The sequence below is a fragment of the Leptonychotes weddellii genome, chromosome 14 (assembly GCF_054177405.1).
Source record: "Leptonychotes weddellii isolate Sample4059 chromosome 14, ASM5417740v2, whole genome shotgun sequence".
NCBI classification, from domain to species: Eukaryota; Metazoa; Chordata; class Mammalia; order Carnivora; family Phocidae; genus Leptonychotes; species Leptonychotes weddellii.
This window is the reverse complement of record NC_138382.1, coordinates 34,708,312-34,733,220: the sequence shown is the minus strand read 5'-3', so window position 1 is coordinate 34,733,220 and position 24,909 is coordinate 34,708,312. Positions and strand designations below refer to the sequence as shown.

Below are 24,909 nucleotides of genomic sequence, written 5' to 3'. Positions count from 1 at the left end.
TACTTTCTGTCTATATGGATTTGTCTGTTATAGATACATCATACAAATGGAGTCATACAATATATAATTTTTTGTGTCTTTCTTCTTTCACTTAGCATATTTTTAAGATTCATCCATTTTGTAGCATGTGTTAGTACCACATTCCTTTTTATGACTGAAAAAGATTTCATTCTATGGATATTAAATCTTTTATTTATCCATTCATCAGTTGATGGACATTTAGGTTTTTCCACTTTCTGGCTATTATGAATGATGCTGCTATGAACAATCCTGTACATGTTTTTGTGTGGACATAAGTTTTCAATTCTCTTGGGTATAATATGCCTAGGGATGGACTCTCTGTCTAACCTTTATATATAATTTTTTGAAGAAATGCCAAACTATTTTCCAAAGTGGCTGAACTATTTTACATTTTCACCAGCAGTGGATGAGAGTTCTGAGTTCTCCACATCTGTTATTATCTGTCTTTTGATTATCACCAGTCTCGTGGATGTGAAGTAGTATCTTTTTTTTTTTTCTTTTAGAGAGAGAGTGAGAGAGCACACAAGCTGGGGGAGGGGCAGAAGGAGAGGGAGAAAGAGAATCTTAAGCAGGCTCCATGCCCAGGGTGGAGCCTGACGTGGGGCTCAGTCTCACAGCCCTGAGATCATGACCTGAGCTGAAACCAAGAGTTGGACGTTTAACCGACTGAGCCACCCAGATGCCCCTGAAGTAGTATCTTAATGTGATTAAAAAACAAAAACAAAAACAAAAACTTTCAGTTGTGGTATATACACATAATACAAAATTTACCATCTTAACCATTTCTAAGTGTACGGCTCAGTGGCATTAGGTACACTCACATTGTCATGCGACCGTCATCACCATCCATTCACGAAACTCTTTCATGTTGTGAAACTTAAACTCTGTACCTATTAAACAATAATTCCACATTCTCCTCTCTCCTTAGCCCCTTGCGACCTCCATTCTACTCTGCTACTATGAGTTTGACTACTCTAGGTACTTCCTATAAGTGGACCCATGTAGCATTTGTCCTTTTGTGACTGGCTTATTTCACTTAACATAATGTCTTCAAGGTTCACCCATCTTGTAGCATGTGTTCAATGTGGTTTTTATTTGTATTTCCCTGATGACTAATGATGGTCATGTGCTTATTGGTAATTTGTACATTTCCTCTGGAGAGATGTCTATTCAGATCCTTTCATGGTCTATAACTAATATCCTAGACTAAATCCCACTTTTTGAATCGTGTACAACACACCTCTAGGTATTTCCCTTTATTTTTTCCCCCTAGAATTCACACCATGAAGTGTATCACTTCATCACAACCTTTGGGCTAATAGAAACTAAGTAACAGTTGCTATTCATAAATAACCGAAAGTCCTGATCAACCCTGATGTGCTTGCTGACCTAATAAAGAAAAATATTAATTATGTTAGAAATATAAATAACTTTAGAATTCATATGTATATTAATCAGTCTGATTTTTAAAAATTGGTAATAGAGATTCTAATCAATCTTTCATTCCTATTTTCCTCATTTCAGTCCATTTTATATATTGCTGCCTGAATAATTTTCTTTTTTTTAAAGATTTTATTTATTTATTTGAGAGAGAGAGAGTGAGAGACAGAGAGCACGAGAAGGAAGAGGGCAGAGGGAGAAGCAGACTCCCTGCCGAGCAGGGAGCCCGATGCGGGACTCGATCCCGGGACTCCAGGATCATGACCTAAGCTGAAGGCAGTCGCTTAACCGACTGGGCCACCCAGGCGCCTGCTGCCTGAATAATTTTCAACAGTATAAATGTGATCATGTTATTTATTCCCTAGCTCAAAAGCTTCCATAGCTCCCCATTATCAACCAAAATATATACAATGTTTTCTATAATCAAATCTTTCATTTCTTTGATTGAAGCAATCAGTAAGAAATTACATTTTATATAAAGAACTAGAACACAAACATTTATATAAACAAACACACATTCAAACAACAGAAATACATCTTTTACAAAAAGTTCCTACCCTTACATCATACAAAGCATTCTGATATTTTGGAATTTTTTTTTTTTTTATGTAAAGAAATTCACTAAATTGATTTTGAAAACGTTTGGAAAACACAATTCTACAACCCGCCAACCATAGCAAGGTTCTTCAGAGTATGGTAAAACTTCGGTGATTTTCAAAACTAGTTGCACATTACAATCATTTGGAGAACTGGATGGGGGGGAAAAAAGCAAGCTAATCTAGATCTCCATTCTCAAAAATTCTCATTCATAAGGTCTGGGAAGGAGCCCAGAAATCTGTGTTTTTATTAAAATCTTCCCAGTTAATTCAGTCGTGCAGCAAGGTTTGAGATCAACTGTTCTGAGGATATCCTACTTGCCCTTCCCCCATCTCAAACAAGTATTTCTTGCTTCTTACACATTCTTTCTTTGCACATTCATTTTCCTCCACCTGGAATTTGTGCCTTCTGCCTACTGGAATCTTCCAGTGCTATTTCAAATACCACTTCCTAGTTATTTCTCCAACCAGAAAGGTCTTCCTAGACTTTCTATTCATATTTGAGTTTTGTTGATGGCACTTTTCTTGCCTCACCTCACTGTGCTAATCTTCCTACTACATTGTAAGCAACTATGTTGTAATTGCCCCTCAGTGGGAGTACAATGGCCTACTCAAAGTTAGGATTTGATAAACTTCCTTGAACTGCAGTTGAAATGAAACCTTCCATTGTGGAATGTGCCACTTAAGAGAGAGTTTAAGCTACTTAATAAAGTGTTTAAGCAACATCAAACTCTGCTGTATTTTAATGTGATATTACGGGCATAAATAGGTGAATGGTTATCTTTTCTGCATGTGATATTCATGGAGCCTGGCCTTTGGTTAACTTTCCCTCAACATTCTGTTTATCACAGCCTTCCACAGGAAGAGACATCAGCCAGATCTGATTGCCCATATCCAAAATAGAGTAAAACTCTCCTCATCTTATTTGGTGTTAGGCTTCCTTAAGAGCTCCCAGTCTCTGTGACTAGAGGTTTCCAGGTCATGTCTTTGAGCTTTAAACAAACGAAATACCTAAGTGTTTTGTTCCCATCAGATTTGGCTGTGCGTGTTTAGAGCACCACTACAGTATTATGTTTTCCCATTTTGCATGGGTATAAATTAAAGTACAGAGACGATTTGATTAGCTCAAGATCCCAGAGTGACTGGCAATGATGGGAATAAAGGCCTTCTCCCCAGATTCCTGGCCCAGTTCACTCCGTACCAAACCATAGGTATGCTGCCTTTTTGCTGATGAGGCCACACAACGTTCCTTGGAGGGGATACCCACTAGCTCTGGGAGGATGAAGGCACACAGGGAGGCTTCAAGAGAGCTATTTGGAGAGTCAGAGTAAGGGCCAATGGTGTACCAGAAGTTTGAGTGAGCTTTTCTCAATATGGTTTAGAAAATATGTGGTGAGCAAATACTTAATGGGGTTTTGGGATATTTATTTTAAATGTCAAGCCACTTTGCATTTATGGGTAATATCTAGTCTTGCATGTCCATCTTTTACTCTGAGTGTAATGCAAATGAAATAATAAGCCAATATCATGTTTTTAAAAGGATGCCATCATTTGAATCCTTAGAAACGCTGGGAATTTAAAATGATACCAATGACAAAGCAAAGGCGGTGATGGCGATCAAGTTGTGGAACTTGGTATCAGCATTTGCAATGACTGGAAATTCCGGCCTCTACATAAGTCTTAGAAGAAGGAAAAATCACTGAGGATTCCCACCATGTACCCAAGGTTCTATGCTCCTTGCCCTCCCTCGCCCCAGTCCAACAGTGGATTCATTGGTTGGTGAACCTCATCTCATCTAGAACTAGACATTTTTGGGTCTCTTCTTACAGTAAAACCTTTGACTGAGTATGCATATGCAGGTTCTCTGCCTAGCCTCTCACTCCTACTTCAAGCCTTCCCACTATTTCCCTTCCCTCAGGACACACCAACCGCACTAACCTTCTTTAAATTCCTTTCTCACCTCTTCCCCACCTCAGGGCCTGTGCCTAGGAGGAACTTCCCACTGATCTTTACAAGGTTTATCATGGTTCTAATCTCAGCAGAATATCACCTCCTTCGAGAAGTCTTTGACTATCCATTGTAAAACATACAACCACAGTTATCCACCACCAACATCCCACTCCCAGTCTTTCTGGATCACAGCACCCTATTTCATTGATATTAAAGCATCTGTCACCATTTGAACTCTCATCTGTTAACTTGTTCATTGTATCTCCACTACTAGATAGTAAGCTCAGGGAAACTCCAGGCCTTTTCTATTCTGCTCAGGGCTTCATCCTCAGTACCTGGAGCAGTGCCAGGCATCTAGTAAGTGCTAAATATATATGTGTTGAGTAAATGAAATACCCATCCTAACTGAATTTAAACTAAAAAAAAAAAAAAAAAGGAAATACCCATGAATGATGTCACAGAGGAAGTGCCTCTTTAGCCCATGGTTTGCTCTAAGAAATTGCCTAATGATGATCTTTGGAACGACTTCAGCAAGTGCATTAGGTAATATCTCCCAAATACAGCTGACATTTTAGCTAGGCTTTTCAGTTCACCCAGGAAGATGAACTCAGAGTTTGCATAAGCAGTGTGGCCAGCTTCTTATTGGATAATCTTTTACACAGCAGTAGTAAAGTATGGAGGGCAGGTATCCTAGGCTTCAGGGAGCAGCTATACCGTACATGCTGCGTCTGCTGTAGGCAGCAGAAGAGCTCTGATGAAAAGCAGAGGAAATTACAGTTGTCGGGCCTTGTGGTCACAAGGGCATGTGTTGCATTTGCAAGGTCATCATGGGATAATTCAGGGTGTAGCTTGCACACATTCTGCTGCTGAAAGGGAGATTTTTTTCCCTACCACATCCGACACATGGTTTGCCAGAGGAAGGGCATGAGATCAGCAGCACTGATGAGCTGGCTTGGTGTTTTTAGGCCACAACTCTACTGAACCAATGACTCCCTTCTAACTCCTCCAAAAGAGCCAAAGGAATTTATTCATTACCAAGTGTGAATAGCAATCACACAAAGCCACCAGATTGCTTTTGCCTGCTATACCAGAAGGCACTTCTCAAAAAAAAAAAATCTTAAATAATAACATTGTCAATGCCTATTGTACTAAAATCTTTGGGAGGGAAGAATGTTAACCACTTCTAAGCTAAAGATACATACACGTTCTATTTCTCCACTACAAATCTAGAAATAAAAGAAGACCACAATATAAAGCTACAAAGTGCACGGTACACTTAACTATGTGTAAAGTAGATAGAAGGCCATACAATTGCCCAGTCCTGTTTACGGGCTGGGGTGCCCGTTACTGCTATGTAACTAAGTGATTGGGATTTTCCCCCAAAGTCGTTGGTGATGTAAGAGTCAGGGCATATGAGACCATATGGTCAATTAGTACATATGCCTATTAGCGGACAAAGCATTGACATGGAAACTGGTACCTTGCGCTATAATTCTGGGTTTTATATTTTTATGCCCTGGGGCCTTTGCAAAGTTATTTATTCTTTCTGAGCTTTAATTTCTTTACCTGTAAAATGGGAATGATAACTACCTTATACAGGGTTGTTGATAAAATGAACTGAGATAATCTGGGTAAAGTGATTTGTAGGTATTCAGTGAGTGTTACTTCCTATTTTCTGGTCCCCAGAAGATGCAGTAGCTCAGCTGAAGGTAAATAGGGCCTTCCTCTCTAGGTAAACCATGTTTTCAGCTCAACCTTCACCTCTTTACACCTGGCCTAAAGCCCTACAGCATTTTAATCTCATCAACTTTATCAAAATGGCCATCAGTTTCATACTTGTTGACTTGATGGACTTTTATGTAAATTACTTCCTGTGAGTTTTATTTGGCTACAAAACCAAACTTGGAAGGTGTTTAACTTTGGTTGGTAATTTGGGTACTTGTATTTTTTTAGGCTAGACAAGTTGAGTAATAGTTTTATATAAATGAATAGCATTAGTCCAGCAAAATAATAAATGCCTTTGCTTATATAAGGCAAATTAGAAGACAAATGGCTTATATGTGAAGGACAAGAATGAGGGCCTTAAAAATTAACTAACCAGGCACACTTTTAAAGCATTTTCAGGGCAAGCGCTAAACAGTTATATATGGATGGAGCAAGAAGTATGTAGTACATAAATGAGATACATATTTTCTTGCTAGAAGGATGACTTTAGCTACACAAGCACAGAGAACACAGGAGATGAGCAAAGATACATAAGGAGGGGGGCTCTGTTTGACACAATTACATGGCAATTATCCACAGAACTCAGAAGCAATGAGGCTTTAACAAAGATTCTTCCTACTTTAGCAGCTGACATACTACATGAGTGAAGCAACAAGTGAATGCATCAAAACAGTACGCAATTACAATAAAGCCAACAGAAAGTGGCCTGGCCCTAATGTTCAAGTGACCAGACACAACTGGAAGCAAAACTTTATCATAAGCACGTGTACCATTAGAATCTGTGATAAGAGGACTTTAATTCCGGGGCGCCTGGGTGGCTCAGTCGTTAAGCGTCTGCCTTCGGCTCGGGTCATGATCCCAGGTCCTGGGATCGAGCCCTGCATCGGGCTCTCTGCTCCGCGGGAAGCCTGCTTCTCCCTCTCCCACTCTCCCTGCTTGTGTTCCCTCTCTCGCTGTGTCTCTCTCTCTGTCAAATAAATAAATAAAATCTTAAAAAAAAAAAAAAAAGAGGACTTTAATTCCTACAGAAATATGCTTTTCATCTGAAATTATTTCATGTCTAAGATGTTTTCATAAGTTACTTCATTAAACACTTTTGTTTATGTGCCTGTAACTCTTCCAGGTTTGATGAGGGGTTGAGAATGTATCATTAGGGTTTCTGTCCTCAAAGAGCTTACTTTCTCGTTAAGGAGATAAGATAGACAGATGTAAAACAACCATAAATGCACAAACAGCATGCAATTAGGTGATGAATCAATGATCCAGACTATAAATGCTGTAGAAGCTCAGAGGAGAAAGAAAGCCACAGAAATAAAGGAAGGTTTCAGGAACGATGTGGCATCTGATCAAATCCTTGAAAGATGGGTGGTATTTAGGACTAGAAGATAAACCTGAGATGCAATCTTCACTTTAACACTTACATGCTGTGTGTCCTTAGGCAAGATACTTAAAGCTTCCAAGCCTCTTTTTTATCCACATGGCAGGGAGGATAATGTCTAACTCTACAGTGTGTTGGAAAGATTCAATAATATGTAAAGAAGATGATAAAGAATCTAACACATGGTAGATAATAGATAATAAATTTTAACTATAATCATAAATGATCTTAATGTAGTTGTACCTCGTTTTCTGAGCAATTTCAAATGACCTTTGGTGGCAGCAAACTGGTACAGATATGAGTAGGTAAAGAGGAAGGTATGCATCCAGTTAGAAAGTCAGGAGAAAAATGTAGAGATGATCACACATGTTTGAGGGGAACCTTATCTGACTAGAGCAGCAGGTTCATGTAGGAAAAAACATTGTATAGATATGGTAAGTCATTCATTCAACACAAATTTGTTGATCAACTACTAGGTACCAGGCACTGTAGAAAGTGTGAAAGTTGAATAAAGGTAAGCTTTGAAAAGCAAACATTACAATTTGGCTCAACATGGTAGAAAGCAGGGTGACTTGGAAGAGTTACTTATTTAGCCACCTATTATGCAAGGGAGGGACATGTAATAGAAATAGAATTGAAACAGCTAAAATCTGGCAGCAAATGGATTAGAATGAAAGTGCAAGGTGGATATAAGGAGTATAACTGAAAAATTGTTGCACTTGTTAACTTGAAAAAATGGTGGTCATATGAAGGAAGCAGGAACGGACAAACAGGAGTAAATGAAAGGAACTTCTTCGTGATTTTGTAAATGACTTGATTTGGAAAATGAAGGCAAGGAAAAAATGGTTCAAAGATGAATACAAGGTTTACCCTTGAGTGAAAGAACAGCAAAGACAGAAAAAGGAAGGGTTGTTGATGGTTTCAGTGTCAGGTTAAGTTTGAGGTGAAGATAAGCTATTTGTTGAGCATTAACTTACAAGATCTGTGTTGACAATATAAGCAAAGGGAGTAGAACTGGGGGAAACAGAAATGATTATAGAGATCATGTGGCAGTTGGGATGGTTCAGACACCGAAAAAGACCACAATAAAGACAGAAGAAAGGCTGGGAGGTCTGACCTTATGGGCAACTTCCACGATGTGTGTGGGGAATAGTGAGTGTGTGAAGCAGTGGGGAGAGGCAGTGATGAAGGAGAGTGTGAAAGAAACCACCAGAGGGGAGAGTTCTGGAAAGCAGTTGACAAACAAGATCAAATGCATCTGAGAGTCAAAGAGAATGAAGATTGGGATCAATATTTGTGGGGCATTTATCCACAAAATGATTAATGGATAATGACAAAATAATGCAGAATTTGAAAAATATTCTAAGGTGGAACAATTTAGAAATACTTTGGTGTGACAAATATAGATCTTGTGTTTTCAAATTCCTGACAGATACTGATCTTTGGATTCAGGAAGAATGGAAGTTCCTGAGATTTCCCCAAATATAAGTTATTCTGTATTTATATAACCCTTCACTTGTATATTAAATAATAGTGATTATAATCATAAATAGTGAATCCTTTTTCTGTGATAAGGTTACAAGTTTTCTGTAAAAAGTAACATAATAATGCATGGTTTATTAGTATTATGAACTAATATACTTATTAGAAGATTATATATTTAAATAACATTAAGTATATAATATTAAGTAATAAACATTATATATTTAAATAAAATTAAGCCTACCTGATAAGGATATTTAATAATGGAAATCACTAAAAAAAAAAAGGGAAACATCAAGATAAATCCTAAACAAAACATTAAAAATTGTAAGATCAAATAAATACTTAGTATTTACAAATTACTATTGTTAAAATGAAATTTTAAAACTTAGAATACATTATTGCCTTCTTTGATAGTCTTGATCTTTGTTTCATGATTAACTTCTACTCAGAAAAATTTCTTTCATTTTATGTTAACATTGGTCAAATTGTTAATCGTGAGTCTGAAAGCATCCTCAAGCTGAGCATTAGCCTATATGTTGTTCCACATAAACTCATTTTTTTGAGGGTGAAAATATTTTGTCTGGCTTAATTTTGGTTTTGACACTGAAATTGAGTTGTTTTTTTATGCTCAGATTTTTTTCCCTCCACAATAACATTTTTATTTCCTTCTCTTTGCATTTCTTAGGTTTAAGAATTTACAAAGAACTGTAGTCCATTGCGAATATACTGGGCAGTATTTGAATAACATAACTTAGAATCTCCTAGCAAGATTAACAGCACTGCACAAAATCACATGTTGAAATTTTTTAATTTAAGGACTTACTTGGTTTCTAAAACAAGGTATTTCTTGGAACAAAACTCATAGGAACTGTATAGAATATACTATGCAAATAAACTTACATTTACTTAATTCGCAAGAATGACTCATCACTAGCAGCAGACAGGGCCGTGAACACACAATTATAATGCAGCCATAACTACAAACAAAACTAACTGGTTAGAGGGTGCCTGGGTGGCTCAGTTGGTTAAGCGACTGCCTTCGGCTCAGGTCATGATCCTGGAGTCCCGGGATCGAGTCCCGCATTGGGAGCCTGCTTCTCCCTCTGACCCTCCCCCCTCTCATGTGCTCTCTGTCTCTCTCATTCTCTCTGTCTCAAATAAATAAATAAATAAAATCTAAAAAAAAAACAAAACTAACTGGTTAGATGGTTACCATTTCTTGGAAGGGTCACCAGTAACTTACAACTATGTGTGTCAGCATTTCCTGCTTTTGTATTCATTTGAACTAGTAATGTCTCTAAAATGATTGTTAAGTTCTCATTCTTAAAGGAGAATTATAATGCTTTCCCCATTTTACTGATTTCTGTACAGATCTTTCTCAGAATTTGGAAAAAAAATATAAATTTGATAGAAAATAATAGGAAGGAATTCCTGCATGAAAACATGACACAGACCTGTTATTTCTCCATAACATTTACGAAGCTCTAAGCTGCAAGTAACAGAAAAGTAACCTTAAAGTGGCCTAAATGATAACGGGATGAATTACATCACATAATAAGGAGTCTCAAGCCACCTGGGGTTGGTTAATTCAGCAAGTCAAAAACAAAATCAAGAGCTCATGTGCTTTCCACCTTCCTACCTTGTCATCCCAAGTGTGTGGACTCCCGCCTGGTCACAAGGTGGATGCAGCTGTTTCAGGTGCCACATTCTCCCATCCTAACATTCAGAGCAGAACAGGGACAATTTACTTCTTGCCAGTCTTTGTTTGTTTTAATGAAAAAATCTTATCTTCAAGCCCCTCAATGATTTCCCCTCATCCTTCATCAGCCAGAACTAAGTAACATGCCCATCCTTAAACCAATCACAACAAAGGAAACAGGGCTAGCATAATCAGTTTAGTGCAATCTAGTTTAACTTGAGACATGGAAGAAGGGAAAATAGCTATTGCGCAGGCCAGTGATTCTCAAACTGGTCTTATGACCTCTTAGAAATTATTGAAGACTGCAAAGAGCTTTGGTTTATGTGGGCAATAGCTATTGGTATTTATTGTATCATAAATTTAAACTCTGAAGATTTTTAGTTATTAATTCATTTAAAATAATAGGCCAATCATTTGTTACGTACCGTGGTAGGCAGAATGAAGGTCCACATCCTCATCCTGACTACCTGTGAATATGTTCAGATGTGATTAAGTTGATGTGGAGCTGGATCTTGAGATAGGCAGACTATACTGGATTATTAGATGGGCCTAATATAATCACAAGGGTAGGTATAAGTGAAAGGAGGCAATGTCAGAGTGATACAGATAAGACACGTCTATCTATCATAGGCTTTAGAGATGTAAGGGTATGGTATCCTGAGCCAAGGAATGTGGGTGGTCTCTAGAAGCTGGACTAGGTAAGGGAATGGATTCTCCCCCTGGGTCTCCAGAAAGGAAAGCGGGCCTGTAGACACCTTGATTTTAGCTTAGTGAAACTCATTTCAGACTTCTGACCTCTAGAATTATAAATTTCTGTTGTTTTAAGCCACTGAATTTGTGGTAATTTGTTATGGTAGCAATAGGAAATGAATACATACCCATATTATAAAATGAAAAAATAATTATGTTTTCCAGAACAAAATAAGAGTGGCACTTATTTACATTTTTTGGTAAGTCTCCTTAAAGTGATTATAACAAGATAGGTAGATTTTTCATTTCGGCTTCTGCATTCGGTTTGTTGGATATCAGGTCATGTTGCCTTTGAGAAACTCTGCTGTACTTTTGTGACAGAATGTGAATGAGAAAGGCAAATAATTTCTCAGTATATAATAAGAATAGTTTTGACCCCATGGCCCTCCTAAAAGGGTATTAGGGATATACAGGGATGCACCAGACCACACTCTGAGGATCACTGGTACAGGAAGTCAACAGGTTTTACTCCACCCCCAAAAGAACAGATCTAGCACTCACAAGAGTGAACTTGTCTGGCCCTAAGGTCATCATTAATATGGTGTGATGATTTTGACATTTCTTCTTTAATTCAAACAATATTTCTAAGAGTTTATTTTGTGCTTGGCACTGTTTTATGGACCGACACTATGTAAGTGAACAAGGAAGATACAGCTCTTGCCCCATGGAGCCTACATTTTAGTTGCAGAAAACTAATAAGCATTTAAAAAGGTAATTTCAGATACTTCTAAGGCATATAAAGAAAAGTAAGTAATGGGACAAAATGTGAGGGGTGTTTCAGGATGTGGGCAAAGAGCTAGTTTAATTAGGATCTAAAGAAGTGAAGTTAGAGCTGAAATGTGATGGGTAAGACGAAAGCACTGGAAAACGTGGAAGAATATTCCACGTAGAAAGAACAGCAGGGCAAAGAGCAGGAAGGAGCTTGGCAAGGCGCACAGAAAGCAAGCCAGTGTGACTTTAGCGTATTCATGAGAGGAATATAATAGAAGAGTGAAAAGTCCAACAGGTATAGATCATTAAAATCTTGCAGGACACAGAAAAGACTTAAGGTTTTATTCCAATTGCCATACAAACCCACTGGAGGACATAAGAGGCTGTGGAATGCTCTATATATTTGCTTCTGTCAATTCTTCCACCTTCTCCACGGGCTGCTCTTCAGCCCAACACATTACCCCTTTTTATAATGCGGACTCTCTAGAAAGGCACTGGACCCCAAATAGACACATCTTGCCTCACATAAATTGTTTGTATGCTAACATCAAAAACACACAGCTCTGGAACCAATCAGGGGAATGTAAATTACAGGTTACTTGTTGTGGAATAACTTCTGCTGTTGGCCAGAGTAGGTGCACAGCCAAAAATGCACTGTGTGAATACAATTGTTTGGCAATTGCTGGTCTGTCAGTTGTCCAAAGCGGTAAGTGTGTGAATGGATTTGTATGGGTAATGACTCTGAAATTAGCAACTAGCTTTTCTCGTCTCTCCATAATACAGGAAAACACATTGGAACTTGGCTCATTTCCGGAGAATTCTTGTGATGATCCTCAGTTGCTCAGAATGCACATTTGGTCGTCATTATCCCTTGTGTAATCAGTTTCTACAAACTATAGGATGATGTTACAGTGATGTTTACAGAATAAGGGAACATGCTCCACACCTTAATCAAATCATTTAAAGATGAGCCTTCTTAGATAACATGCATTTATATATACGGGTAGTCATTAGATAGTCTTTACTCTGATTTATGCTCTAGAGAAGTAATCTGTCTCCCACTAGAAAACTCCAGATGAACCATGTGCCTAGAATTCTACAAAGTATTTACTATAAATAATATAGTAGAAGCATTTACCAGACAAACCTTTCCACACCGAGATGATGCCGAGAGTCATACAAATACAGAAATGAGTTGAAATCTGCTTTCTAAGGGCCTAAAAACGGTCAGGAATTTGGACCCAATCAGCACACATAACTGCAGGTGCGGTGGCCCCGCTGTTAAAAAGCGGGATCCACGTGAATAATAAGCTTAATCACATTTTCAGAACAGCTGTGGCTACTTGGGCCAGTCTCTCATCATGGCTCCCCAAATATTCTTTTCAATTATCGTGAAATTTTATATTAAACTTAAGCGCAGACTGTGTATCAAAGAAAATAAAACTATGTTAATTCCAAGGCGACATATTTTCAGAGGAATTTAATTCTGACCTCTGGATGCAATGAGGCAGTTTCTCTGCCCCTCGACTTCGGGGAAGGAAGAAAGGAAGGAGGGATGATTCAAACCTGTTGTTCTGCCAAGCAAGTCCTGGACGATTCCGATTTCCAGGGCTCAGAGAGTATGCTTGAAACCTGTGCCTTCCTCCCATGTCGGAAAAGCAGAAAGTTTGCTCTAGCTATGATAAATCTGCACAACGCGGAGATGTTTTTGGCACAAAGTGTACGTTAGAAAGCTGATGATGATTAAACTCGCCCCCATCCCCACCCCCATCCTTGCGGCCCGGGAGTGTTTTCCCTGCATTTAAGAAATTTCCTTCAGCTGCAGGCGTGTGCGTTTTTGCGACTCCGCGGGTCGGCTGAGTGTCACCCACAGATGTGGCCCGTCTTCCCCTGCGGAGGCGGCGGTCCCCTTCCTCTCCCCGGGCCGTCTCCAGCCCAAGGCCCGCGGCCCAGACTAGGGGAAGGGGAAGGAAGCCCTCGCCGCAAGCCGGCGTCTGGGCCGGCACAAAACACGCCGCCACCAGCAACTTTTCCCCCCTGGCTGCGCGCAACTTTTTGCCTTTTCGCCCAGCACGTTCTGTCCCGAGTTTCTGTCCCCTGGGTTTTCCTCCGCTTCCCTCACCTTCTGTCCAGCGGCGCGCGGAGGACCCGGGCTGGCGGGGGCGAGGGGCGCCGGGGCAGCCGCGGCGGAAAGAGAAAAAGGGGAAGGGGAAAGGAGGCGGCGGCGGTGCGGGAGGAGGAACTGGTCAAAGGGGACAGAGACCGGCGAGTGCCCGAAAAGGAAAGCGACGCCACGGTTTGCCGCAGTCGGAATAAAGTTCGCGCCCTTTCCTCGGCGATTCTCTCTTTGACAGCTAGGCGCTGGCGGCCACCTCCACCTCCACGCCCGCACCCCCCGGGGGGCGCCAAAGTTGTTTTTCCATCCCCACCAGGAGCGGGGGGAGCAGTAACAGGGCGTGGGGGGGGGGCGAGAAATATACATCCTCCCTCACGAAACCCCTAGAAATCTGAGGACAAACAACAACAAAACTAACCCACTTCTATTTTGCAAAAGAGAAGCAACATTGTAGTCACGACATTTTTGCAGAGAGGAGAAACTTGTGGGGCTTGCAAATCCACCCCAGGTCACCTCGTCCGAGGGTCTCTCCCCCGCCCCCCGCAGCAGCCTCCACCCGGGACAGTCCGTTCCCTTTTTCTTTCTCTCTCTCTCTTTTTTTTTTCTTTTTTGTCCCGAGGAGCCGGGGGAACTCTGCAGGCTCCGACTTGGAGAGCGAGGGCGACCCTGGGCGCGTGTGTAAATCAGTCACCTGAGCGCAGAGGGGCCGCGGCGAGGGCGCGCGCGGGCGGGCGGGCGGGCGGGGAGAGGCGGAGGCGGCGAGAGCGGCGGCCCGGAGGAAATCGGGAGGGGGAGGGAAAGAAAGGCCGAGACAGAAGGAGCGAGAGGCGGCCGAGGGGCTGGTCCAGGCGCGGCCGCTAAGAGGAGACCAAGAGGCGGGGGCTGCACTTGACAACCAGCATGCCGAGATGGTAAGAAGTTTCCACCCTCCTTTCCTTTTTATTCTAGACTTCGTCAGACGTGAGCCCCGTGCCCGCGCGCCCCTGGGGCCGCCCGGGGGCCGTGTTTTCCTCAAGTCCGGCGGCGTGAGGTGGAGGGGGGCGCTGAGGAGGGCGGGCAGGAGAGGAGAACCCCAGCCCAACCTGGCCCCTGCCGTGCTCCCGAAATTTCCCCCCAACTTGGGCCAAGTTTGCGAGAGCTCGGGGTGGGAGGTGTGTGTGTGTGAGAGAGAGAGAGAGAGGGGGGCTCGGGAAGTTCGCCCCCTCTCGCGGCGGGCGAGGAAAGGTGAGCGCGGCCGGCGAGCGAGAGGCTCCAGGGAGTTCGGACGGGCAGGGGAGGACGGAATGGAGGGGAGGCGGGGGATGAATGGAGCGCTGGAGGGAGCTCGGGGCGGAGAGCAAAGCGTTTTGGACAACGGTAACTTTTAAAACTTGCCGGCGAGTGAGGGCCGGGCGGCTGGGCGTGGGCGCCTGGGCGCGCTGGTGCGCCGCGCGGCGGGGACACAGCCGCCGGGTCCCGGCACCTTGGCGTTTCCCCTCCCCTCTCCCTCGCGTTCGGCAACCCTCCCTTTGTAAATGAAGAAAACGTAGGAAGTGCTTCTGGAGGCTTTATGAAGAATGTGCAAAACGTAGGGCAGGAAAATAAACCCGAGAGAGACGGAGATTTTTGAGGTGCAATTTTAAAGGAGCCCATTTGTTCTACTTACACATTGACTGCAGGGTGGCATTTGGGGCCCGGGGAGGGGACAGAATTAAAAAAAAAAAAGAAAAGTGAATGAAATCCCCTGTGTAGTGAGGCTAAATAAGAAAAGTTCCAAGGGCAAGTGGTGGAGGAGATGGGAAGGCGAGATTCGAGCCCAGCTCCTCTCCTCGGAGCGGCTTCTCCGCAGCGAGGCAGCGTGCAGTGAGTTCTCCTGGTGATGAGCGCTCTGTCCGCTTTCGGGGAAGTGATTTGTTAGAAATGGGGTTGGACCACTCCCTTCCCTTTAGTTTGCTTCCACCCAGAGCTGCTATTGTTACCCCCACTTGGGGATCTGATCTACCGTTCTGCATGTAGATGGAATATGTAGGAAAAAGGGAGATAGCGGGTTGGCGTTTTTTCCCTCTTCCCTTCCCCCTAATGTGACATCTCTTGTTTCAGTGATCAAAGTCACAACTGGAGTGTAGGAGATGCGACTGTCAGATGTAGGCACGCGCGCGCGCGCACACACACACACACACAAAAGTAGCATGCGCCCAAGACTGTGGTTACAGTAACGCTGACAGAAATTAAAGTGGTTTTGAAAGCAGCGTGCGATTTATAGTGGTTCCCATTTACCTTAGAGTCAAGCTGTTGTAAAGCTGATGTACGAAAGATAACATAAAATAATCCTGTGTACCCAGGATTAAAGTGGCCTGCCTTATTAATTTTTATGTACTTCGCGGACAGTTGCAGTGGTTGGAACCTGTTTTTTAAGTGGAGGCGTCAAAGCAAAATATTAAAGATATTTAGTGCTTGGGTTTTTTCTTCTAGCGGCATCTACCTAAGAACACTGTAAAGCCGGTTGTAGGTATTATTTTTCTTCCCTTTCCCCCAGCCTACATTCTGTTTGTCTACACATCTATTCCCAGATACTAATCATTTTGAAAAGTGGCTAAATCCATTTGTTATCCACTGCTTTGTATACTGCAGTTTCAGACGTTAACTGTGCACACACGTACATGTTTTAACTGGAGGAATTTATTTCTGGCACTGTTATTTAGTGTGTCTGATTTGAAGACGTAGTCAGGAGTAGTGAGACCTCATACAAGTTAATAGAACTTCCTTTTTACCCTTTGGGCTTACACACACACAAAATCCCTTGTGAACCTTTATAGAGTATCTGTGTTTTATGTTGTATTTGTAGCTGTTTCATTTAAACTCTTCAGCCTTAATGAAGTTCTTAGTTGTAGCTACTCTTTCTGTTCCTGGAGAGCAGAGTATTTAAAATCCAGATTGCTAATCACTCTACCAAGTACAAGAGTATCTTCACCTGAGGGAAATAATACTGAACCTGAATGTGAACTCTGTTTGAGTATCTTGTGAGAAACGACTGAAACTGTCTTTTCTTCCCCCTTGAGAATATTAAGTTCGGTGGTGTTTGCATGTAAAACTTTGAACAAGAACCAACCTCCTGTGATTTTTAAAAATAAATATTAAGAAAATATTAAGAGCAGTTATACATTTCCCAATACCTAATTTTTTTTTTTTCTTCTACCTGGAATGTAAGAGATCTGTCAGGCAGGGATATGTGATTACAAAAAGAAGCAGACAAAAGCAGAGCTGACTATTGCTATATTAAAATGTAAGTGTTACAGTTTGAATTTTCAAGTGAGAGTTTTTGAGTTCAGTGCTTTACATAACATTTTGTCCTAATCTTGCTTGCTGTCAGGGATGTTTCATGGTTGTGCAATTGCTGCAGTCAAGAATGCCAATTTGCATTCCAGGAGTGTCATTTGATTACTTTTATCTGCACAGCTCCAAGACCGGCCCAGACCTCTCGTTTCATCTTGCCATGTCACGAGTCAATGCTGTGTCGTCTTTTCAAAAATCTGCCTGATTTAGACAAGAAAGAAAAGTACTTTCATGTTGCAGCCGCAGTCCCCTGCTAACTTGTCAGCAGCAGGATATGATTCACTTGGGCCCAGAAGAATGGAACAGAGAGGCGGGTTAGGCGGTTCAATAAAACCCACGGACAGGTAGTGTGTGACATCCCCAGAGAGCCACAGTTAATGAAGAACAGGTCTGCTTAGTTCTCCACACGCTGACCTGGTGCTGTCCCCACAGTTTTCTCATTTGATCTTTCCCAGCAAATTGATCTTTTCTTGTATTTTTTTGCCTTCCAAGTTAGTCCTTGTGGGACTGAAATTAGCAGAGCAACTTAAGTTGGATAATACAGCTGTTCAGAAAAGAAGAAATTGGACACTGGCTCAAAAAGGGGCGGGGGTTGGGGGTGGAGGGAGCTATTCTTTTTGTTGTTCCTGGGAATATTTCTTATTTTAAGGGAGACCAGAATAGGTGATGACTTGAAGTTAGTGGTTCCCTTTATTTTTCATTTTATAGTTAAGGTTCAGCACCACTGTAAATATTAAGTATGTGAAAGATGGCTCTTATGCGTGTGAGGAGTTCAATTTAGTATTTTTTTTTTCAATTTAGCATTTTTCGTATTCATTTGTTTGAAATGATTTGCCAGTCGACTATGGGGCTTTTTATGGCTATTGTAAGATAGACTAAATATCAATGGTGTACTTCGACTATATTATTTATAGTCTTCTAAATAACTGCTATCCTAAAATATCCAATACTGAAAAGATTAAACAAATTAGAAGGTCATTACCAGTGTTGTGTGTAAATACTTGGTATGTGTAAATGTTTTCTACAGTTACCATCAGCATCTTTTGTTTTAGGGTAACTCCACAGATACACTGTTAATAATTAAAAAATAAATTTCAAGATTCTGCATTTAAATGTAGGTTTTTAGAACTGAGACCAGATCACATGTTTGAATTTCTGTAGATATTCTATATATGTTGTTTGTTTTTTGAGATGAAAATTAATTTTAACTAGCTTGGTAAATCTAAGTTGGGGGTGCATGTATAGTTTAAACAGGTTAAAGTTTCACTCTAGAATTTTCTATATAAAGCTTAGGTTGGAAGCAATTAATAGATTAAGTGAATGTGGATATAAGGAGCAGTGCTTTCTGAATTCCTCTGCAGATGGTCTCATTTACCATCTACATCCTTGCAAGAAACAGTTGAAAACATTTTTTGTGGAAGGGGAGGCAGCCTCCAATCTTTTCTTTTGGATGGGAATTACATAGGATCATTGGTTAGTAAACTCCTCTCTGAAGAGCTAGAGGGAGCCTTATGATTTTATTAGATATACTTAAGGTTAAAAAAAAAATCACTGGCAATCAGAATGTTGTAGAATAGGAGTAGATAATGAATACTCGCTTAATGTTTAGGCTTGGAGGTGCTATAGGGTTTTTTTTGTGTTTTTTAAGCTGTGACAAAAGCAACGGAACTTTCTACAAGAACAATTAAGTAGTCAGCTAAGAAATCTAGGGTTCTACCTTTTATGTGATTTGAAGATCAAGCAAAATGCAACCAAATACATTTTAAATCTGATTTGGTTTGCTAAATACTGTTTGTTGTTTTGCCAACTGAAGGAGTTCTGTTAGGAGGCCACTCTTCAAAGTTCTATTAAAAGTAACTTCCTACCAAATCACTGAAGAGGGGAATACCTTCTTTCAGTTCAGTAAGGACAACCTCCTTTCTGTAAATAATAGTTTTGAAGTAGTTCTACATACAACTGCCGTACTCTGGAGAGAAAACTCCTTTAGAATAAATGCTTCGTTTATAAGCATAAAATAGTAAACCATTTATAAAGCTGATATATTATGAATCAATAAGTAAGTTAAATTTGAAGAAATAGAACTTAAGTGGTATTAAATTCAATATTTGTTGTTTAATTTCACAGTTGTTTAGCAGTCTTTCCACTAAAATTTGTAATATGTTTACATTAAAGAGTCATTGATCATAATTGCTCTTTAATATTTATATACTAGTTTTTAGTAGCATTACTTTGGACAGACTTATTTACCATTTAAGTAAATAACATAATCCAGTGAGATAAACTACCCAGATTTGTCTTTTTTTCATCTTTCACACAGTAACTCTCATTATGTTGCTAGCCAATAAAAGTCTTTATTTGTTGCTTATTAGAATCCTCAGTACACTCAAGAGTTCAGCTATAATTTAATTTGGCTGTTCAAAGAGGCTCCCTTGTTTTAAAACTTGTTCTCAGTATGCTTTTACCATTTATTGTGAACCTATATCCTAACTCATGCATATGTGTAGGATGATTTTACAGATAATCATTTTTTAAGGTAATGCCATAGCAGAGTCATAACTTCTTTAAAAAAAAATTGATACCTAACGATGTCGTGGGTTTTTTTTGTTTTTGGCTTTATTTTTCCCTTGACATTCTGGAACGTCTTTTTTTCTTGGTGGTTTAAATAGTTTTGCTATTATAATTTTAAAATCAGTTCCCCAAGGTATATGACCTTCCCTTAAGGTATAGTGAGAACACTAAACTAAAAAAAAAATTTTTAAAATTCAATAATTAAGAATGTTAGTTGAGGACATTTTACTTTTACAGTCACTTGGAATTACAAAAAATTTGCCTTGTACTTCACACATTGCTAGCATGATAAATTCAGTTTCCTTATAGTAAGCTACTGGGAAGTTTTGCAATGAATGGAAGATGGCTGGAGAGCTCTGGTGATATTTGTAACAAATCATGTTCACTGAAAACTAGGACTTTAAAACTCCAAGATGAGTATCAGGAATTCTTCCACAAGGAAGGCCGAATGTGGAACTGCTAAATGAGTCATTGCATGTATATCTTACCAGTGGGAATCACATCAAACCAGCTCTCTAGATACAGTATTTAATAGTTGTCAAAATGTACAGTATTGTCTTGGAACTTGTGGTTCATGAGTTCATAGTTCCAGCTTTTTTGTGTTTAGTACAAAGATGTAACAACCCACACAAAACATTTTTCTCTTATTATGACCTTACATTTGCCAAAGTGCCCCATGCTGAAATTCCTTTTCAGTATCCTTTTTTTTTTTTTTAGTCCAAAGCCAGACGTGTACCCAGACACAAAAGCCTCTGTGTATAGCAAGCTGTTTTAAATATTGTGACTCCACGATGTGCTGTCCTTTCTCTGCTTGAGCCAAGGATCTCTGCTCAGTGTCTGTGGATTACCAAGCTCCTCCTTTATTGTACCTCTTGTCAACTATTCCTATTCATTTAACCTTTCATTAGTGTCTGTGCAGCTTCACTGTCTAGAAATGCAACGAAAACCCGAAAGGCCCCACTGTCACAGTTATTAGATTTCTCGGTCACATCCCAGCAACCATAAAGAAGTAAGAGTCGACACTATTGTCGTGCATGCTGCTGTCCCGGGGTGCAGCTCTTCTGTGCACGTCAAGGACATGTGCCACATGTTGATATGCATCCCAGGGATAAATGCCCAACATGGGGGATAGGCTGATGCTGGCAGTAATGAGCTTTGTAGGAGTTATTGCAAAGACCAACAGTTTGTGAAGGAATTTTGCTTAACAGGCCAAGGAGATAGACAGAGTTGAGGGCTGCCAAGATTTGCCTGTGCTGGAGCTTGTCAGTCACATTGTTTTCATCTAAACTTCATTTGAGGGGAAAATTGAATACGTTTGACAGCAATGAAAAGTCTTATTTTCATTTTTTAATCTTTCAGAGGACAAAAGTGGTATTTCTTGTGACTAGTATATTAGAACTAAGTATTTTTTATACTGACTGAATTGTATGAATGGATCTATTAGCAGTTTATCTTCTTACATATCTAGAAGAAACATATTTCATAGATGTATATGTTTTGAAATCTGTGTAAAAATATTGTAGCCTATTTTCCTATGCTACATGATTCTTTAAAAATGCAGTTGCTTTGTTGTCTTAATGTAAAGGAAAAACAGGATGAATATCAGATCATTTTCAAGTCATAATAAAGACAAATAATTGTAGATTTTGCATTGGAAAACATTACATTGACATCTTAGAAGATTCATAGAATTACTTTTTAAGAATTTTCAAAACATTTAAATAGAAAATAGTAAATTATAATACCTCATCTCTCTTTACCAAAAGTTCATTTTTTTAAGCAAGGAAAATCTATGTTACCAAAGCTGAATAAAACAGTTTTGTCTTTCTCATTTAAATAATTTTTGTCAGTTTACCAAACTCTTTGGGACTCTCCAATAACTTTGCAAATATATTATCACCAAATCCCTGTAAAGTTATCGTTTTTTACTTGACCCAACTTTTTTTAGCCAAGGCTAACTTTAATAGTTGTATTTAAAACTTTCTCTTTTCATGATGTCTTATGAATGTATTAATTGGCTTAGTTATCCTTGTTTTGGGGAAGAGAGATAAGCTATTTTTCCACACTCCTTCCCTCAGATAGGATGCATTCTTCCAGGGAAAAATATATATTCAGTAATTGACAGCTAAGTGCCTAGCTAGGGCACATTCTGGTCTCTTGCTCATTGGGTGGAAATTCTGTATACGTTATATGTAAATGAATCTGTCTTGATCATCTGAGGTGACCTGGTAGCCTTCTCACAGACAAGGCAAGGGTGTATTAACTTTCCCTAACTGTCCTGTTTCCATTCATTATGGTTTGTGTTGGGTGAAGTAGAAGAGGAAAGAGGGACTTGTAAGGCCATAATGTCAGCCATACCTCCCCCCACTCAAAACACACCCTTGGAAGTAGGCCAGAGCTACATGGTAATTAAAGAGAAAAAGAATACATGGCAGTAGCTACTCTCTCTCCAACCCTGTGCCTAGTCTTCGTCCAGTCAGTATCTCAGGACAGGGAGGTACTGCATCATTATCCACTCTAGGGTTAGAATAGCCCTGGGACTGGGTTTCAAGACAGGCCTCATTCTATTCCACCCAGGTTTGAAAGCCTGCGCTTCGTCATTTGTAAATCAAGTGAGTTTGGTAATTTCTAAGTTATTTTTGAGTTGGAGTATTTTATATTTTATGTGATAGTACTATATAATCATAGCAGATTACTATTTTTAATAGGTGTATTGAGATGTAATATACCAAACAATTCACCTGTTAAAAATGTCCGATTAATATTTTATTTTACGGATATTGCACTTTTTATTTATCCATTCATCCAGGGATACACCTTTTGGTTCTTATTATGAATAATGCAGCTGTGAACATTTGTGTACAAGTGTTTTGTTTTCATTTTTGTCAGATATATACCTAGGAGTAGAATTGCAACCATCTTTAACTTTTGAGGAACTGCCACATCATTTTCCGAAGCAGTTGCTTGCTTTTTTACCTTTCTACCAGCGGATGTGTGAGTTTTCTAATCTCTCCACATCCTCCCAAATTTGTTACGGTCTTTTAATTTTAACCATCCTGGTGGGTGTGAAGTGGTTTTGATTTGCATTTCCCTGATGGCTTATGGTATTGAGCATCTTTTCATGTGCTTATTGGCCATTTGTAGATCTCTATATAACAGAGAAATGTCTCTTAGATCCTTTACCCATTTTTCACTTAGGTTATTTGTCTTTTCATTGTTGAGTTATAAGAGCTTTTTATATATTCTGGACAGAAGTCCTCTATTAGATACGAAATTTACAAATATTTACTCTCTTTCTGTGGGTTGTCTTGATTTTTTTTTTTTTAAAGATTTTATTTATTTATTTGAGACAGAATGAGAGACAGAGAGCATGAGAGGGAGGAGGGTCAGAGGGAGAAGCAGACTCCCTGCCGAGCAGGGAGCCCGATGCGGGACTCGACCCAGGGACTCCAGGATCATGACCTGAGCCGAAGGCAGTCGCTTAACCAACTGAGCCACCCAGGCGCCCTGTCTTGATTTTTTTGATGGTGTCCTCTGAAGCACAGACACCTTAAATTTTGATGAAGTCAAACTTATTTTTTCTTTTGTCATTTGTGTTTTTGGTGTGCTAAGGAACACTGTCTAACCCAAGGTCATAAAGATTTACCATTGTTTTCTTCTAAGAATATAATAGTTTGAACTCATATACTTAGGTCTTTATTTGGGTTAGGTTAACTTTTGTGTATAATATGAAGTAGGGAATCCAGCTTCATTCTTTTGAATGTGGATATCCAGTTGTTCCCAGGACCATTTGTAGAAAAGAGAATTCTTAACTCCATTGAATTATCATGGCACATTTGTGGAAAATTATTTGACTGTAGATGTAAGGGCTTATTTCTAGACTCTCCATTTTGTTCCATTGATAAGTGTGTCTATCCTTTCCAAGTACCACACTGCCAAAATTACTGTAGCTTTGCATTAAGTTTGCAACTGACAAAGGTGAGTCTCCCAACTTTGTCCTTCTTTTTCAAATTATTTCACTATTCTTGGTTCCTTAGTTTATTAAAAAAATTTGTGGTAAAAAGCATATAACATAAAATTGAACAACTTCAACAGTGTTAAATGTATGGTATAGAGTGTATTGTTAACTACATCTTCTTGTGTAATACATTTTCAGAATTTTGTCATCTTGCAGAACTGAAACTCTATTACCTGTTGAACAACTCCCATTTTCCCCTCTCTTCACAGCTCCTGGCAACCACCGTTTCACTTTCTAAGAGTTTCACTACTTTAAATACTTCATATGAAAAATAAATAAATAAATACATAAATACTTCATATGAGTAGAATCATGCAGTGTTTTCCTGTAATGGTCTTACTTCATTTAACATAATGTCCTTGAGGTTCATCCAGTATTATAGCACATGACAGGATTTTTTTCTTTTTTAAGATTGAATAATATTTCATTGGCTACTGGGTGGCTCAGTGGGTTAAGCGTCTGCCTTCGGCTCAGGTAATGATCTCAGGATCCTGGGATCAAGCCCTCTGTCAGGCCCACTGCTCAGCGGGGAGTCTGCTTCTCCCTCTCCCTCTGCCCCTCCCCTGCTTGTGCTGCATGCTTCAAATAAATAAAATCTTTAAAAAAAAATTGAATTATATTTCATTGTGTGTACATTTTCTTTACCCATTCATCTATAGATGGACATTTAGGTTGAGTCCACCTCTTGGCTATTGTGAATAAATGCTGCAGTGAACATGGATGTGCAAATAACTCTGCAAGATTGTGCTTGCAGTTCTTTTGGTTATATACCCAGGAATGGGGTTGCTGGATCATATAGTAATTCTATTTTTAATTTTTTGAAGAACCTTCATACTATTTTCCATAGCTGCTGCCCTGTTTTACATTCCCACCAACAGTGCACAAAAGTTTCAGTTTTTCCGTATTTTTGTCAACATTTTGCCAACTTGTTATTTTTTTCTTTTCTTTTTTTTTAAAAAGATTTTTATTTATTTATTTGACAGAGACACAGCGAGAGAGGGAACACAAGCAGGGGGAGAGGGAGAAGCAGGCTTCCCGCTGAGCAGGGAGCCCAATGCTGGGCTCGATCCCAGGACTCTGGGATCATGACCCCAGCCGAAGGCAGACGCTTAACAACTGAGCCACCCAGTCACCCCTTTT

The 24,909-nt window shown here is 39.8% G+C and overlaps 1 protein-coding gene and 1 long non-coding RNA gene across 8 annotated transcripts in view; one reads left to right on the top strand and one right to left on the bottom strand.

The window, feature by feature from the left end:
* Positions 1–11,338, bottom strand: part of LOC115939409 (uncharacterized) — a 199,233-nt gene extending 187,895 nt beyond the window's left edge. For all 3 annotated transcript variants that reach the window (XR_014140264.1, XR_014140263.1, XR_014140262.1), the window contains exons 1-2: positions 10,720–11,338; positions 10,235–10,311 (exon numbers count right to left, since the gene is read on the bottom strand). This is a non-coding gene — a long non-coding RNA (uncharacterized LOC115939409). The remainder of the gene's footprint in view (positions 1–10,234; positions 10,312–10,719) is intronic.
* Positions 11,339–14,651: 3,313 nt separating this feature from the next.
* The window catches only part of BNC2 (basonuclin zinc finger protein 2), a 420,003-nt gene continuing 409,745 nt past the window's right edge, over positions 14,652–24,909 (top strand). For 2 of the 5 annotated variants that reach the window (XM_081804117.1, XM_081804113.1), the window contains exon 1: positions 14,663–14,782. Coding sequence is in view for 4 of the 5 variants with exons in the window: in XM_081804113.1 (XP_081660239.1) it covers positions 14,780–14,782 (3 nt within the window). In the remaining variant the exon portion in view is untranslated. Of the gene's footprint in view, positions 14,783–24,909 lie in introns of all 5 variants that reach the window. The other 3 variants (XM_081804108.1, XM_081804111.1, XM_081804107.1) reach the window with 3 other exon arrangements.